A 19,509-nucleotide genomic window follows, 5' to 3' on the forward strand; every position below is an offset into this window, starting at 1 on the left:
ATCGGGATCTTCCAGCAAGTAGAAGAGAAATGATAGAAAAGAAATAAAAGGTTTCCGTAACTGGAATCAAAGGTAAGAAATAAAAATGCGAAGAGAATTCCCCGGTTACCAATCGAGACAACACCGTGTTTATTCACTTTCTCGCTTTATTGGATTCCAATATTACCCACTTCTTAGTTTCCATTTATTATTTTCATCGTTAGCTGCGCGACATGATGACATTGCCGGTCGATGAAGAACTTCCACGTGCCCTTTATACCGCTCCGATGAATATATTTCCACGAGCTGTATAAGACTTCCCTTTACGATCACGGTTAAACGAACGGCCCTTTAATAGGCTCATGTAAATTTACGCTTAAATTTATGCCCGATAATAAGCATGGAAAATTTGTTCATTGATATTAGAAACGATGTCATTACTGATAGCTTTATTTCGAGCTGCCTCGATCTTCCACCGAGTATCGAATATTTACGTTAGTCAACGTGTCATAAATCATCAGTAAGCTTGTCGGAAAACGCCTACTTTGACCACTACTACATAAACGGTGCACTTTTTCTTTTATATTAGTCATTTGTGGAAAAAGAGAATGCTTACCGATATTTTGATGCTGTAATTTCCTGCATATCCGCGCCTCACGTTCGAGCTTCTGAAAGTCTGAAACAGAAAACAAACACATGTGCTAAAACGGTTCGGATGAACGGACAGGGATATAATAGTAACTAACATGGTGTTTGCAGAGCCATCGGTGGACCGATCGTAAAACAATGAATCGAAGGAATACCACGTGCAGTAAAAGCATTCCGAATCGGATTCAAGCCAGCTTTATCGCGAAAGTTTCACGGTAACGACAACCGATGCTGGGTATAGTCATTACCGCAAAATCGAATCTCTCAACGAGCTCCCTTGACGAGTTTTCTCGTGGGTAATTCACCAAGGGCTACGATAAAATTGGATTTATCGATGACCGAGTCATTTCGAGCACGATTTCCTGTTTCTTTCTACCCCCGTGCGATTCGACGATACTCCGTTGAGAATCAAGCATCTTATCGAATAAATCGTCTTTGTACTGATCTTGTATTCTTTCAAGAGAAAATGTTTGGATTATAATTGACAAATTAGCGTGAGGATCTTTACAAGATCTCCTATAAGTACCAAGAATCTGTCCGGAAGGTCGGCGACGCACAGTACTGAAACAACTCTAGTCACCTACCTGAACCTGGCACCCGACTTTGAAAAAATCAATTTTTTCCAATTGCATTGTATTCTCCTTCGTTTGTACCCGTTTGTACCACTTTTCTTTTCGTTTGTACCCTAAAGGGTGAAAAGATATGAGGGGGTGAAAATAGCCTAGCACCCCACTTTAACATTTTTCAAATCTTTTTACGGGTGCTGTTTCTTAATCGTTTGTACCCGTTTGTACCACCTTCACTTTCGTTTGTACCCCAAATAGTTCGTTTGTACCGCTTTTTGAAAAAACCCCCAAGTGGTAACTTCGCCATTTTTTAAGATTTTTCAAATCTTTTTACGGGTGCTGTTTTCTAACTGTTTAAGCATTAACACGCATATTTGTTCTAAATATTAAGTACCTTTAAATGTTTTCTAATGACTACCTGTTCAAGATTGTCGATAATGAATGATCAAGGTTGTCGATAATATCGATCACTATACAGGGTGTTACCTGTAACGTTACTCACGATTTCTCACCTACTTGCAGCTAAAAATCTAAATATTTCACATTTACACTTTTGTAAATCAAGTAATATGTTAGTAAAAATATTATGTAATATGTGTTTTGAATTCGTCTCGATGTCCTCTAAATATAGTAAACAAGAAAAATATATGGTCCTATTTATAAAACCCAAGGTGATCCCGACTTCGCCATAAAAACAAACTATTTTCAAAGTTTTTGTTACTGATATCTATTGTGCACTTCATACCCTGCAACTCTTGGTGTAAAATTTTTTTAATCAGATGGCTGCAAGTGGATGAAAAATCGTGAGTAACGTTACAGGTAACACCCTGTGAATATCTGAGAAGACTTGTTCACTTAACATCAAATTTGATTCCGCCGTCCATAATCTAAATAATTACCGAGAAAAACATTACTGTTTCCAACAAAGAATTATTTTCGCGACTCAACAGCACATACAATGAAACGTATCGAAGTGTAACACGCCTATTTTGATGAAACTTTGGGGAAATATAGGTTTTGTAAAAATATTCAACGCGTATTTTTGTTTATCTGCCATCGTCCATGTTATGGGAGTGGAAACAGTTTTGCGTTGTTTTCTGTTATTCAGCACATAAGAGATCTCAATCATCACAAATAGTTCCTTTCTTTTAACGAGCCACTATAGAGTTTCCGACCAACGCATAGACGATAAAATACAGTAGGTCGTAGATTTGAAGTTAGTAATACTAGTTACGCAATATTTATAGTCTTTATGTCATTAATATAAAAAATATACAAAAATAATATACAAAGGGGCGCAGTTGCCCCTTGGTGCTTTTTTCAAAAGTCGGTACAAACGAACCCCTTCAGGTACAAACGAAAGTGAAGGCGGTACAAACGGGTACAAACGATTAGGAAACAGCCCCCGTAAAAAGATTTGAAAAATCTGAAAAAATGGCGAAGTTACCCTTTGCGAGTTTTTTCAAAAGTCGGTACAAACGAACCCCTTGGGGTACAAACGAAACTGAAGGTGGTACAAACGGGTACAAACGATTAAGAAACAGCACCCGTAAAAAGATTTGAAAAATGTTAAAGTGGGGTGCTAGGCTATTTTCACCCCCTCATATCTTTTCACCCTTTAGGGTACAAACGAAAAGAAAAGTGGTACAAACGGGTACAAACGAAGGAGAATACAATACAATTGGAAAAAATTGAGTTTTTCAAAGTCGGGTGCCAGGTTCAAGTAGGTACTCTAGTCCCTCTGTTTGGAGAGGAACTTAGATGTTTAATCGTCAGTACTATATGATAAATAAAATTTAGGCTTAGAAAATTTTTTCTAAATCTTCGGAGTCTTCCTAGAATCATGTTCCCCTATATGTAGATACCAAGAATCGATCCAAAAGGTCGGCGACGAACGGGTTTTATACTTTAGACTTAAAAGGTCAATATTATTCATTTTTGTTTCGCCTAATTAGCAAGATAGGGACTTAGAACTTCGTCTGCTATCCTTCTCTATAGGTACCAAGGGTCGTTGCCCTATGTTTCCCTATAGGTACCAAGGATCTCTCGAAAAAGTCTTATCAAAACACGGAGCGTGCGTTTTACCGCCTATAATTAAATCTCCAACGATAGCGGCGCTCGACGGTGTTCGTTCACGTTAAGCAAGCAGAATTAACGAGCACCTACGACGCGAGAAGGGTGCGCTAAGAACACTGGAGATACACGAGGAGAAGCAAATTGGAGAACAGACCACTTGACGAAAAAAAGAAAAAAAAACTGGGTTATTTCGACGACGACGTCGTTTCCCTCCTCGCGAACGATCCAAATTGCACCGTTCCTCGAAAAACAACGCGACGCGGATTTAGAAATCCAGTGGCAAGTGAATCGCGAAATTTCATTAAATTAATCTTTTTATTCCTTCTTTTGTGAGCTAAATATAATTCGCTCGATACGAAATAATTATCAACACTTGAGAGGTACAAAATTAATTACGATTCTGATTGAAATATCAGTTTTCTATTACGTGAAGGGTATAATAAAGACTATAGTTAATTCACGACACAATATACCTCCTATATTTGAAAATCGATATGCTATCGAATATCGACTCCTACATATCTTACATCTAAACAATCGATAGCTTCGAGTCGTTTGTCTTAACGCTAAACACCTCTGTGCCCAAGTACAAGGTGGCCACTGATAGAACCAGGTCAAAATGTAGGTACACCTTCACCTTTTCAACTTGCCACACGCTCAATTCCCATTTGTCGTCAATCAAACAGACATACAAAACTTTTGTTCATTAATTTTGAAGTAAAAGTTGTTTTCGAAATACATCAAATAAAAGTTGTAGGTCCCAAGGGTACGCTATTCCATCAAATTTCTTCGAATTTTAGAAATTGCTATCTGCATAATCTCCAATGCCACATAGTTCCTTAAACGGAATTCCAAATTCTCCAGAGCCTCTTGCACACAATTCGAAATTGTACAAAGTTCTTAGTCAAATTTGCTCGGCAAACGTATTCAAATTCCATTTCTGTTGTTCCTTGTACCCCTTTTCTCCTGTCCCTCGGGGAACGCAGCTGCACAAGGATGCGTAACGGCGCGGTGCGTCACCTCGCTTTTCCAGCGTCGTCGGTTCTGCAGTAAGTAAGGCGCCGTCTGCGGCCAAGATTAGGCGAAGCAGGTTGAACGGTTAACGAGCCACCCTTGTTTAAACTAAATTCGTTAGGGGGTGCACCGTACCGAAGGCAACGAAACCACGTATACACGATACAAGAGAAGATTTCTGAGTACGCCGGAGTGTAAAGTTTTGTAGTGGCTCAAAAGTACGCGAAGTAATGCGTCCTGCTTAATGTTACGTGAAATATTCTTCTTTATCATCCTTGTCATGAATAAAAAGCTATTGTAACTCTGAGAACCTTTGAAAAAGGAGGATTTTTTTAAAAGCATCATTAGGCTACTTAATATGTTACCAGTCATTTTGTGTTAAAAATACTGACGGTGCGTTTATGTAGTCATTTTTATTCAACTTTAAGCTTTAATTTGATGTATCGCAAGTGCTATTTTGCGATACTTTTATATCATCGAATCATATCAGACTTCCTATGCTTCGAAATCGGCTACTGTTTGTTTGTATCTCGAACCAGCCATTTTGTGTTAATAACACTAACGGTGGGTTTATGTAACAATTTTCATAATACTTTAAGCTTTAATTTAATGTATCACAAGTGCTATTTCGCGACACTTTTATGTCATAAAATCATATCAGACTTCTCATGTTTCAAAAAAAGAAACAAAAAGAAGAGAGTAGTATACTCGAATTACCTGTCAATAGATCCTGAATTTTTGTGACTCCAGACCTTAAAACAGAATCCATAGTTCCGAAGATGGATCAAAAGGGTGAGTCGAATGAATCGAATTCTCGTTCCTCGTTATTTTGTGTCACGTCCAGAGGAAAGGCAAAGCCGATACAGAGAGGATAAAAATAAGTCGAACAGAATCTTGGTTGTGTGCGAGAAGTGCGTTGAAACGTTGACAGGCACGCTGGCGTTCGGCTTGAGCCGACTGGGATAAATCGCTCGCGTTACAAGGCCGATCCACGCTGCTTACTTTGCGTTCGATGGAGCACGAATGTCATGAAAGTCGGCAAAAACTCTTTCACCCTTCGACGATGCTTTCCCAGTGACGTCGGATCGTGGACCAGTGATTAGCGTGCAGCCCTTGATCGCTCGAGCGCGATAAGAACGTATCGCGTGAACATGCATTTTGCATTTTTTCCATGAAAAGGGACGCTGCGTTCATTCTCGGTTTTTTTCAAGTGAAAAGCGAGAACTTGACGATGAAAATTCTCTTTGGATAGCAACAGGCTCCGTGAAAAGGTTCGCACTGAGTTTTCTGATAAATTAATTAATATCTCTTGGCCCCTTTACAGAATCAAAAAACGCAAGGGTGGAAAATTTCATGGTAATCGTCGGTCATTCGCCTGTGTAAAAAGGCTCCCGATGGCGCAAGAAACGCAAAAGGGAATTACTTGGGACAACGAGCCCTCTCTGCTCGATAAACATCGCAACAGAGAAAAAAGAAGCGAACAGCGAGAAAAGTAGGAACGTGTGAACGTTCCCAGCATCCGTACGGTCCCCTTTCAATTGCCGTGTGGGGAATTAGAATTTCAAATAGCGCCACCACCGACGAAACTGCTATGCAGAAAACGTTCGATTAATTATTCGTCGAATTGGAAGCACCGCACACCAGAACTGATCAACTGAAATTTCCGATAAACTTGCCAGAGTCGCGAACGTGAAATGGTCGCTTCAAGAGTAACAGTTTCACCCTTTTACAATTTCGATCGTTAACATTGCAAATATTATATTTTTAATAATATTAAAAAGAAGGAAATTTTTCTTACGATTAGACTTTCTTTGAGCTCTGCTTAAACTCGAAATATAAACAAATCTCCTCTACAGCTGTCGTAATTAAAAAATAATAATAATTAACATCGCACTGTATTCATATTTTTTTACTAATTTAAATTTATCTGATACGAATTAGCTTTCTGCCAGATATTTTATCATTTTGTCCCGGTATCCCAACTATGTTATTTCATTTATTTGACAGAACAGTGGAGTATTTGGAAAGTTGGCCCATGCTCGGCCCGTCGATGTATAAATGGAGCTTTATTCGATTCAGAAACGTGCGGTTGAACGGCGCGGCGGCCGTGGCGGTAGGTCAAGAGGTTACTGGAGCAAGGTCGAAGCGGATGGAAGAGGGTGCAAGCGTGGCATCCCTCTCTTGGCCGCGAAGGAGAGACACCGGAGAGGCCAGTGAAGAGGGATATAGCAGAGGGCTCATCTTCCCTGCCTACGGCAACCTTTTTTTTCCTCCTCGTTACCTTTCGCCTCTGCAGAGAAACTGGAACTGGCTGCCAAAGATAGAAGCGGTTTCACGGTGCACGCCCACCACCCCTCGCCAATTAATTCCCGCGAAGCAGCTCTATGCAGCCGTTCTTTTTCTAATACCTTCTTCGATCCTTTCTAATGCGTCACTGTTACAAGTTTTTCTTTTTTTGTAAATTGGATAATTTAAGGGCTAGGTTGGCGTTGAATGTTAGAATTATTATTTATTTTATGGCAATTTCGTATCCGGTGTTACGGAGAGACTCATAGAAGGGGGATATCTTATAATTGAAACGGTGATTCACGTTTTCGGCAGGGGAATAATATTTCCTATAGACTGTACCAACCAAAACACTCACGAGATTCTATTTTTTTCACACTTTCTCTCGGAGCGTATATTAAAAGCGTACGAGAAATGGGAATTCTGCGACTAAGAAGGTTGTTAAAACCGAATTGCATAATTGAGTTTCACTTAGTTTTGATCGTGAAAAAGGGAGAAATGTTGGAAAGCTTTGATTGTTAAAATTACACAAGAAACTGGAAATGTTCTTTTGGGAAAGACTTTACGGAAATCAAAATTCAGAAGCGACGGACATTCCCTGACACGGTGTTTGTACTTTTCGTCCAAGTGCGAAGTTCTATTTTTCTTAGGAGTTTAGGTGGTCGAAAAAATTCGATTACAAGATCAAACGAAGCTTGGTCGGTTCGAGGAGCGTAGCGACTTTTTGCTCTTTCTGGGATTTTTTGACCCCGGATTCTGAACGCAACCCTCGAAAATTCCTCTTCTACGTCCGGATTCTAAATATCGATCGAGAGTCTCCAAGCGAAAAAGTTTCGAAGTTTCCATCGAAAGTCAACTTGTTGATGTTGACTATTGGTGAAACAGAGATGTTTCGCATGTCGAAATTGATCCTTTACCTTTCAGCAGCACGTCAGAACCAATTTCTGAATTATCAATAGGAATGTTCAATAATTTTACGCAATATTCTAGCTAGACAGAACATCCACTTCATAATTATTAAAAAGTGACTGGTTACATTTCAATCTTTCATAATTCAACAAATTAGTAGAATTATACTAAATTAGTCATATGTAACTGAGAAATAAAGAATATGTAAGATATGTGTGTCGACAAATTACATCTTCCTTTCCGTACTTCCACGTTTCTATTTTCCTCCACCCGGACATTTTTTATTTTCTTTTCTTTTTTCACAACGCATTCCTCGGAATTCTCCGAGTTGCTTCGCCAGTAGACAACGTCAACGATAAATCTATCTTTAGCCAGACAATTTTCAAATTCAACATTTTACTTCAAAAACAAAATCATGTATACAGAAACAGTCTTCTTAAATATTATTAATTACAAATAATTAAAAAAAGAAATATGTTATCTATGAATATGACGACAATTATATGTTTTGCAATGTATTATGCTCATTGTTGCCAATCGATATTTTGATAAGATTTCCTGATTCCGAATGAATCGACTATGTTAATAAACAATTTTTTTTTTTTTTTTTTTGAAACAAATTTTATTAAAAAATTCACAACACTTTCTGGACCATTTCTAATACGGCATTGGCACACTGTTGATCACGATGGAATGTTGGCAGTTTGACAACGGCGTTGCTCGTTGTTTTTAGACGCTAAGTCTTTGGTAATATAGTACACAGCTCTTTCCGCGATTCCGTATCTAATCGCGAAAAGTAACCGAACAATGCCTTGCAATTAAAATATTAGATACATCCCAAAGAAGGAATTGTAATTTTCATTTTCACTTATTACAATCAGTCATACACGATCAATCTTCTTCTTTAGCAATTCAATGGAAAGCTATTATTTCTTAAAAAAAAAAATTAATTAAAATGAAATATTGTTTGGCTAGAAAGCTGTCTCAAGTAGCCTCGTTTACATAGTGCATTAATGAACAACCATCGAACGCGACTGCAAGTTTCGCATCAAGGATTTTTGCATGAAACTAACGAAACCCATTTTCATAATAACGTAGCCTCATCAAAGCCCTGCTGCACACTCGTTTCAGTTAATAACGGTAAGTATTTTAAATGCTAATGTTCGGTGCATGAAAAGCGACTGCGAGGAAGAGCCTCGTTTACTAATACTTTGATAGCCGCTTCGGTGTATTCGTAATTTTCATGTTTAACTTACTTCTATCTATAATTTAACTTACCTCTGGCCGTGAGCTTTTTCGTGTTTATAATTTTTGCCGCAAACTCGTGACCGGTGCTCTTCTGAACGCATCGTCGCACTACCGAGAAGGCACCTCTGAAAAAGAAAAGGAAGACGACTGGTTAATTCGAGTTCGGCGACGGAATTCTCGTTAGAAAGACGATAAAACTGTTTAACCGAAACTCATCAAACCGGGAGCTAATCTGTTAACGATCGTGGTCAAACTTTATCGATCACCTAATCCTGATAACAGACAGGGCGCAATGAAAATTAGGGAATATCGGAAATTCGAATATCTAAAGATGAGAGATTGCCGAAGAGATTGATTGTTCAGAGGAAACTCGGGATCTGTGTAAATCGAAGGTTGGATAAATTCAAAGGGAACTCTTGATAAGTTCCTAAGGCATTGATTAGCATTAAAACATTCTAATTAATACCATCAATATTGTTGTTTCAACAAAAATTAAAAATTATTAAATAATTGACCTAAAGAAGAAGAAAATAATTAAAATTTGGATGTCAAATCCAAATGTATTATCTGTAATGTATTAATTGTGTAAAATAAAAGGAAAATTGGATATTAAAAAAAAATGAAACGCTGGAGGTTATACGGTGGCTAAATTCGAATAGAGAATGAAGAAAGAACAGGATGAAGCAATTCGAGGCCTTCACTTAAAAGAGGCAACTGTTTTGTCTTTGGACAGTGCCCATGGTCTTCGAATAATCGGATGACGAAAAGAAAAGAAGCTAGCGTCGGTGAACGATGACCTAGATCTCTTCTATTGCAATTAGAGAACGAAAAGAAAGCAGAAATTGGACCTTCAGTCTCGTGATTATTTTTCGAATGTTATTTGCTCCCGTGCAGTCGATTCTTCACGATGATCAGGCTAACGATGACATTTATGGATCGTTTGACAAATTATTGTCTTTATTCATTTTTTCACGTAAAATTGATCATTGAAATACGATCACAATTTTATTTTATTTTATTTTTTTGTTGTTGTTGAAATTCAATATTTTCATAAAGAATAGGGAAGCAAAATGAAATAGAACAGTATTGTGTATAATTTTAAAAGGAACATCAGTAATTCATTCAAGTTTTCCTTTGACCTTTTGGAAATGAAATTTCAAGCCATCTGACGCTCTATGTGGCTTTGGCTCTGTCAAGTAGTATAGTCCGTTGTGGTCGGACCATCTTCCGCGTGAAGTGGAAGCTACCGATCAATGACACGAGACATAAACGGATACGCCATGCAATTTTTTCATCAAAATCCAAAGGGTAATTAATATTTTATTTAACCGTATGAAAAGCTATAATTGAAAGAGAAGGATTACGAGCTATTTGCCAGCATCAATTCCCATTTCTAAAACGTTCCAAACTTCAATGACTGTTTCATTCTCGAAACGGAACAGTGATCACCGACCAGACCTCTCCAAAAGCAACTCTATACTCTTCAACTATAAATTGGCTGGATAAAAGAGGAGTAAAAACACGGGAGCAAGCGAGTGACTATAGGACAAAAGGTCAAGCCGGTCGCAGCATGATCGTTTTGCAGAGGCTAGTCGCGTATCCTTCCTTCCTTTAAAGTAGTTCAAGGCAGAGCGCATCAGCGCAAACACAACGTTAAATGTTTCATCCTGCTACGGCGTCGGCGTCGTTGCAATCACCAGGAGCAGGAGCAGCAGCAGCAGCAGCAGCAGCAGCAGCAGCAGCAGCAGCGCCGCGACGCATGGCTGCTGCGCTGCCTACCACGCCAGTCGGTCTGCGATGAAAAAGGGCGAGGCGGTCGCTTACTTAGTCTCCACAGAAACCGATTATTATCAGAAACATTCATAAATTGACCTGAACATTTAATTACATACCTTCTCTATCAAATAAATATAACACTATTGAGACACAACATAATATAAAAAAATCCAATGAATAATCCAAGATGATCATTCATATTACCTAAACAAAGACCAGTTTCATCAGCTAATACACTCGTGAAGGGTTCGATTATACTCATAAACACCTTTCAAGTTCTCCAAAGCCCTTATAAATGGTTTAGATTCATGTCTACTTCCAAGTATCACCTCTTTGCTGAAATACTCATGAATTGTTGAAAGCTACTCCCAGTATACTTGGCTCCCGTGTCTAGTTAAGAGGCAAAGGAGAAAGGCGTAAAGAGATAGAAGGGAAAAATATCGTCAGAGGAGAGCACTGACGCAGAAACGATGGTCGAGCGACGACAGTGTTGGCCTTGAATCGAGCCAGTTGCTCGACGACGTGCAACTAGGGCGTGCAAGAGCGACGATGATCCTTCAAAGTGAAGTTTCCTGCCACCCAACCACCACATTGCGCCTTTGCAGCTGCACCACTACCACGACACGTCGATACCTTTAAATACTCGCTCGACTTTCCTATATACAACCGTGTTCCCGTACACGGATCCTCCATACCTAATAAGCACGGAAAATTGCTATAAACGCGTCCCAATGCAACCCGTTTTATCGTTCATCGATTCTCTTCGCGCCAACTCATGGAACTGCGAATGAAAATCGCGTCCACGTATGGATGTTTCTGTTTTATGTAGTTAGAGTCCTTGGGTCCGTGAAAGTAACTGAATATACACGGGAAGTTTGCGAGTTGCTTTTGTAAAGGAGATAGCCCGTCCCAAGGATTCTTGTTATAATTATAAAATCTTTAATTACCTAAGAGAGGTCTACATCGCACCTGAGTTACTCTTATATTAAAGTAGATATTAACCTCCTTCGGGTTACGTCTGAAAAAGTAACCAATCCAGTTACTACGAGAACCTGGAATTAGAAATCTTTACTTCAAGGTACCTTTTACAAACTTGACCTTGCAAAGATATCAAAGTACCTCCTCGTATCTTTCCCAATAACCATGTCCCTAAGAACATCCTAAAACTAGCTAAAAACTTCTGGTCTTCGGTTGTCCTATTCCAAGATAGGAAAGTTTTAATAACACGAGAAACTTTCAACATTAGCCAAGCTCATGAAAGCACAAAAAGCATCCTTGATGTTGTCTAACTTGCCTGTTCGTTCGTCTAGATACCTTCTGGGGATCCTTATGCTATTCTTATCCGCCAACTTCCTAGGGTTTTCTCGTCGGTTCGTTTACGATTGACCGTCCCGCTGATCCCTGCTGACTCGGACGAAACTTTTAATAACAGGAGGAGAGATCGGCGTGCCGATCGTCAACCGGAAATCTACTGTATGTATAACTAGATATATAACTTATAAATAAGTTACGCGCGCACATCCTACAGAATCCTAACCCGTGGGATTCTGGCGTCGGAATTCTACCGTAAAACGTATTCCTGCATTTTGTATCGAGCTAACTGGTCGCCCTACTTTTCACCGACCAACGATCGCATGCATGCGTACACGCCATTAGGTTAACACGATACGTCGGAAAGGAAATGGGAGAACCTAAGTGACTCTACACCCCCGATACTCGGATTCTACTGTTTCGAGGAATTCGAAAGGAAACGGGACACTGATTGCTAGTGTCTCTATATTCCTAAGAGATCCTATGGAGTTTCTAGGACGCCGACAGCAGATCCTAAGGAATTTCTAGGATGACGACGTTTGGTACCATTTTTGGAGGATCTTTTCTGATGATGATGGCGATGATGATGATGATGATGATGATGATAATGAGTACCAGATCAATTTTCAATTTTGCTTATCATAGATAACTTGCCATGAAAATGAATTCTAAATCAAATGATCTAATCGAAGCCAAAGGGTAAATGGTTCCTAAATGATTTCACTAAAAGGCTCGAACGACCGCCTAAAAAATCATTAAATGCTTCAGTTTTCTCAATAACAAAAAGAATTTAGCCCTTTGCAAAGGTAAAAAGCGAAACTATAGTTAAGCATCGATCTCGGTTCGCTCGTAGGATGATTTCCCTAGGGACTCCTCGTTTCCGTGTTCCCCAACAAGCCGTTACGATATTACGATCGCCTCCGTTAGAAAAGCTAGAAATTCGGTTACCCTCACTTTTCATGTGACCACCTGATACGTCTTATCCAAGCGACTTTCAGCTTCCACCGTTTTTTTTTTTTTTTATGTTCAATAACAAAGGTGCAAACCCCGTAAGTTATTTTAATGAACCGTTTCCATTTAACGCGCCATTCGCGATCGTTAGATTGTCGCGAATCCCTTTTACACTGACCTCAAGGCATTTTCAGCCTGGCGTCCGAACAAAGCTAGCTCCTTTCCTATCTCTCTTTCTTGTTTGTTTTGTTGTTTTTTCGTTTCGTCGTCGCTTGAAAGCTTTTTTTCGCCTTTCTGTCGTTGACGCACGCGTGTGTATCGTTGTGTCGCGCTATTCCGTGTCAACTGTCTGCCGAGCAGCCGGTGGAACAATGGAGCGGCGAGCCGAGACTGGCTGCAATAGTTCTGTCGACGTTTCGCATTCATCCGCGACCACGATGCAAAAAGAAGAGCTGCCATGGCGGGAAATAAAAAATAATAAAACAAGGAAAGAAAGAAACAGGGGGTAGAAAGGAAAGAAATGAATCGTTGGTACGGCTTTGACGGCTCAGGAACACCCTACCCACCGATACGTTACCGATGTCATCGGGCTATGTGAACCTGGCACCCTACTTTTGAAAAATTAACTCTTTTTTTTTCATAAAATGGTAGTATATCGTTTGTAGTTGATTGTAGTAAAAATATTTTCGTTTGTAGTTGGATCAATTAATAAATAAAGAAAATTGAAAAATTGACCCGCACCCGACATTGAGATATTTCAAATCGGGTTTTTCCATGTGACAGAGAATCGTTTGTAGTTTATTGTAGTGAAAAAAGTTTCGTTTGTAGTTGAATAGTTTAAAAGTTACAGATGATTGTTTATACCCATCAGCCAACTTCGTCAATTTTTAATATTTTTCTAATCCGTTTTCTCCATGCGACAGGGAACTTTTAAACTATTCAACTACAAACGAAACTTTTCTCACTACAAACAACTACAAACGATTCTCTATCACATGGAAAAGACGAATTTTAAAAATATTGAAAACTGAGAAAGTTACCTCTTGGGCGGATAAACAATCGGCTGTAACTTTTAAACTATTCAACTACAAACGAAAGAAAAATCACTACAAACAACTACAAACGATTCCCTATCCCATGGACAAAACGGATTTTAAAAATATTGAAAATTGAGAAAGTTACCTCTTCGGAGTATAAACAATCGCCTGTAACTTTTAAACTGTTCAACTACAAACGAAACATTTTTCACTACAATCAACTACAAACGATTCTGAACCAGATGGAAAAGACGGATTTCAGAAATATTAAAAATTGACGAAGTTGGTTGATGGGTATAAACAATCGCCTGTAACTTTTAAACTGTTCAACTACAAACGAAACATTTTTCACTACAATCAACTACAAACGATTCTCTGTCACATGGAAAAACCGATTTGAAATATCTCAATGTCGGGTGCGGGTCAATTTTTCAATTTTGTTTATTTATTAATTGATCCAACTAAAAACGAAAATATTTTTACTACAATCAACTACAAACGATATACTAACATTTTATGAAAAAAAAAAGTTAATTTTTTAAAAGTCGGGTGCCAAATTCACATAGCTATGTATGTCGTCGAACCATATCCTAAAATAAATCCTGAAACGATCTCACTTCCTGAATCAACTTTACGCTCGAGCCTGCTTTTCATTTTTCCACCGAGAACGGAATTTGAAAGTTTCCAATTAGAGGATTTACAAGTTCGTCCCGTAAACCGTCCGCGACCCGAAATTACTATACTCTACGAATCCATAAATTCTCGTAGGTTACGTAAACCTTGGTTTAACTATTAACTATTCTAACTGCAATCAAGGAAGCCGCGACCCAAAATTCTAATCACCTCAAGATTTATGGTAATTTCTGATACTGACCATGTAAAGCTTTGGGTCAGAGACATATCGATCGAGTGTAAAAGTACCTAAAGAAATATAGTTAAAGGTACCCTTGCCATCAAAAACAAAAAGAAGAGGGGTACTTTTCCCTACCATGACGTACAGTTTCCGTTTAAACGCGGAGGATTCGTTCACGTCCGGTTTTTCGTCATCTATAAAGCTTATATACATGTATGGGGGACATACAGGGGATGATGATGATGGAGATGGTGAATACGAAGGGAAGGTGGGTGAGTAGGCCTTGGTGGGAGGAGGGTATTGGGGCGAGGGTTGGCCGCTTTAGGCGGCCGGGGATGGCTTTAACCGGTCGATACGTCGTTCCACGGCAAACTCTCTCCGTGTTGCCTCTCGGCAGCAAGGGGTGTGAGACGATCGTGACACAGCCCTGATCCTGCTACTGGCCAGGCTTGTAATCTCCAAAAAATGTTAACAATAACTGCACCTACCACTTTTTTTATTTTTTACTAAATTAGGGGTTGGAATTCAGACGAGTAAAAATGTAAAGTGTTATCAGCTGATGCTTCAATTTGATGTGATAAAGTAATACGACAAAAATAAAAACGTGTAATTAAGTAAATTACAATTATTTAAATGTTCCCTAATGTTCCCAAGATTAATCTTGTCTCTGTGCGGTATTTGATAAAAGAGATTGATAATTGGATAAGTAGGATACGGTTTAATAACTGTGTACGCAGTCAAGTAACCTACAACTGTCAGAGACGCATGGCTTCCCTACAGTCAAAGTCCACGGAACAATACCAATCCCGAGCTTCCGGTTAGCCAATCTACTGGAAACTGGAATAACGCGAACGCGACACGTGTCGATACACCATTCGTCTGGATGCCTTTTCAAACCGGCCAGTTTATTTCCAGTGCACAAACGAATTATAACCTCGTGACCATCCATTTGTAGAGAGTTAATCTCCTATGTATGTGTACAAGTTATTCCCTGCCAGTTGATCTTTCCTTCCCGATGGATCCGGTTTCGGGAAACGAAATGAAAAATCCTTTGATCCATCGGGACCGTGTTGAAATTCCCTCGCTCCATACCACTTTCAAATAATAAAATAATCCAAGATGGAGAAGAGGTGTGCGAGCAACCCGCTTCGCTTCTCCTCTTGATCGATTCGGCCGGCTTCAGAGGCCGCTTGGTAGATATAACTTGGACTTCCCAATAATAGGAGGTAACTGGGTAATGGTGCCCAAAGCGGCACGGTATTACTGTACATATACACCGTCTAAATTATGCCTTAGCCGGGACTATTTAAGCACGAAACGATAGAAGTAGGCGAACTGGATTTTCGAGCGCGTAATTTATGCGCCCTTAAGCGAGAAATCGTGTCCGTTCGAATCGATCATTGAAATTTTCAATGAGAACGGAACAATGAGGATGGAACAATAATCGATGAATTGCATTGAAAAATTCCTTCTACTTTTAAATCGTGCAAATGAGAAGTTCCTTTTTTTTTGTTTCGGATCTATTTAAAAAATTTATCGCATCAAAGATTCTTTGTATTATATTTTTTGGTATATCGGTGATATTTTTTTTCTAATTAAAAAATTTAATTAAGCTCTGTAATTAATTATTTATGCAAAGTACTTTTAAAAAATTGTATATCTTTCAAATTCTTATTCTCTGTGTCTACACACCGGAAACCCGTTCACCCTGAAGGATCAGAAGTAACTTTACGATCTAACACGGTTTCTATCGAGTACACGTCGGAACAGTAGACCGGAAACGATCCAATGGGATACAATATCAGAGTGACAAAGCGATCGTGCTCCAAGAGACTATGCCATCAACTGTCGATTGTCCTCCGAATCGATAACCATTCGACAAAGTATCCAGCGTTCGATCATAAATCGCGAGATTCAGTCTATAAATCTATACTCTCTTATTAAAATGACTCTTCTTACAATACTCGTCTTACGATTAGATAGCCGATGCACAAGCATCGTCAGCCGATCTAAGGAATCGATGTCGCAGTATTTCGCGATGTCTCGTGGAAAGGGAGCCTATAGATCGACCCTGCGCGCGTACATTACGCGATAAGCATCAGGAACAAAGCGTATTTCGTGTCAACCTACTTCCAAGTCCCTCGATAGGAACGGACCCTCCTTCCTTCCACCGATCATCGATCTCTCGGCAAGAAATTTTCTCGGTTTTACGGCTAGTCAGATCCACGAGGAAAGTGGACAGATATCGACATCCGGTGAACGTGAAAAAATGTCAACTTCCTAAAGAAGTGAAACGAAGTCACGTACTTATCGGAGACACGTAAGATACGTAAGAGTATGTATGTACACAGCGGGAACGAAATGAAAACTGGCGATGCGGTATTGATTTTGAGAATCGAGCAAGTTTGCCAAATACGACATTTTATTTACAATATTTATTTATTTATAGTTGGGAGGAAGGATTTCTAAGTTTATTTCTCGTTTCTTCGATTCGCCAGAAAATCGGAAGCGAAAAACCAGTGTGTCTCGAATTGTAGAGCAGCTCGATGATCGAGCAGCGTTCTAGTTCGATCGGTTTAACTCAATTATTTACTAATAACGTAATTATACTGTACAAGGGATAGCCAATACTGGCATTGAATGGAAGTTGCGCGCCTTCGGAAACGCTGATCAGTCGATCCTGATCGAGATTGATGTTTAAGAAGGTTTCCAAGTTTTCTGTTCTCCTAACTTTCGTGCTTTCGTAATAAAAGAAAGTTTGTTTTGTTATCAAGATCGCAGTTGGATTAATCGATCTCCTTTAGACATTCTTTAATTGATTACGTTCACATCTTTACGTTATTTAATTTATATACATATAATTGAAAGTACAAATAATAAGTGAAAATATTTTAAGTTATAGAAATTATGAAGCTGTTTTGCTAATTTATTTATTTTCCATTGAAAAATATGTGTACGTTCAACGGTGATTGTTAAAATGCTCGATTACAACGCCCTGTCGGAATCAACAATCGCTTTGCATAATTTTCCAGGGAACGATAAAGTTACCCTTTCGTCACGATGAAGTACAATTGAAACGGCTGTTCCGAGCAAACTCGACTGTCGACGGAGTTTCATAATTAAAGTATACCAGGACTCGCAACTTTCAACAGGCTCGAAATCGCTATAAGATAATCATTCGTCTCGCAAGTTCGAGCGGAAATCGTGCGAAAAGCTTGAAACATTACCTTCATTCATACGTTCCTCTCGAAGCTGGCATCCTTATCATCGAACGATCATTAACGTTATTACGAACCGATATATTCGCCGATCATACTTATCAAAACTTGTAACGATAAATAAATCTTTGTTCAACAAATTTTCCATTAACTCTTCGAATTTCTCTTTCGAGCTTGTCTCAAAATCGATTTAACATAAAAATATTATTAAATAAAATAAAATTTTATATATTTTTAATCTAACAAGTTACTTAAAAAATTACTTATTGTTAGTTTATCAACTAATTAGCTGCAAATTCAAAATGAAAACCATGCAAAATCTGTTTAAACTAGCAATGACTCAGATCGGTTATCTTATCACTGACAATGAGATTAGATTCCTGCTTGTTAACTAGACCAACAACAATAATGAGATCAATTCGCGAGAGTAACATTCGTCTAAAACATATCTCTTCAATTCCAGAAGGAAAAGAATGATGAAATTTCCAAGAATATATCCCGTGACAATGCCTTTTCAATCTGACAGCCGTTGAACCCCTATGAAATTCAGCCTTTTGTCTGCGGACCCCTTAATCACTACGACAAAGAGACTGTTCAGATTCTGCTGCTAGCCAGAATGCATTTTTTCCCCTCGGTGGGTCACTTTTCTGGGAGAAAACTCGACCTGCCTTTTGAAACGTCTGATGCAAGCCACATGAATACGGAAATGGATTGAACGATGCAATTGGTGTAAAAAGTTAGTCGTTAAATTTGATCAAGATTAAAAATTATAATACTGAACACTCTGAAGGTTACCAATATTGACCTATATCGAATAAATTTAATATAATAAAATATTTAAAACACAAAAGAAATTCATGAAAATTCCAAGTGGAAAATTCTAAGCCTAATTTGAAAAATAATAATAAAAAATTCAAACACTGGAAAATGTATTACACTAATATAATATTACTATGCTCCAGATATCAATAAAAAGTCATAAAAATAAATGATTGCAATAGAATGCAAGTGTCTCTGAGAATAGCATCTCGTGTAACGATAGTGATCTCTCGTTACATTCAATTTTGTCTGAGGAAAAGGATTAAGGAACGAGGAGAATTTCAGTCGACGCTTCCTACAGTAAAATACTCATTTCCAGGTAAACAAGAATCAAGTGAACCAAAGAAAGGCGAGAACAAACAACGCTATTCTCGATGGAGCACGAGAAACGACGTTCATCAGAGGTACGAATAAAATTTTCATGTTACCCTGTAACCACCCATACCCCTTTCTCACACGTTCATTTTTCGTGCACATTTCCCCGGAGCATCAAAGCCGACATTTAATGAAATGTCAGCAACACCGACCCGTTCGCATTCACCTCTTTCTCCTTGGATCGTTTGTTTGCTCGCGTTAACTGGTATCAACTGCTATGGTTATTAATTGGGGACACAATGACCCGACTGATACGTTAACATCGTATCTAAAGTTTCCAATGAAAAACAATATAAAACAATGTTATTTTTATTAATTCTCGGATGACGAAATTCGGTCTTCGCTGACCTAATGAATTTAAATTTAATTTCAACTCTTAAAGGCTAACACTGAACACTAATAGACAGCCCCTGAGGATTAAAACAAAATTCCTGGAGGGGAAA

The 19,509-nt window shown here is 38.7% G+C and overlaps 1 protein-coding gene across 35 annotated transcripts in view; it reads right to left on the reverse strand.

Annotated features, from left to right (window-relative positions):
- LOC114880753 (calcium/calmodulin-dependent protein kinase type II alpha chain) overlaps positions 1–19,509 on the reverse strand; it is a 94,158-nt gene that overhangs the window by 60,936 nt on the left and 13,713 nt on the right. For all 35 annotated transcript variants that reach the window (XM_046285071.1, XM_046285073.1, XM_046285077.1 and 32 more), the window contains exons 2-3: positions 8,757–8,851; positions 596–655 (exon numbers count right to left, since the gene is read on the reverse strand). In XM_046285071.1, the coding sequence (XP_046141027.1) occupies positions 596–655; positions 8,757–8,851 (155 nt within the window). The remainder of the gene's footprint in view (positions 1–595; positions 656–8,756; positions 8,852–19,509) is intronic.

Source organism: Osmia bicornis, chromosome 3, assembly GCF_907164935.1.
Source record: "Osmia bicornis bicornis chromosome 3, iOsmBic2.1, whole genome shotgun sequence".
Taxonomy (NCBI): Eukaryota; Metazoa; Arthropoda; class Insecta; order Hymenoptera; family Megachilidae; genus Osmia; species Osmia bicornis.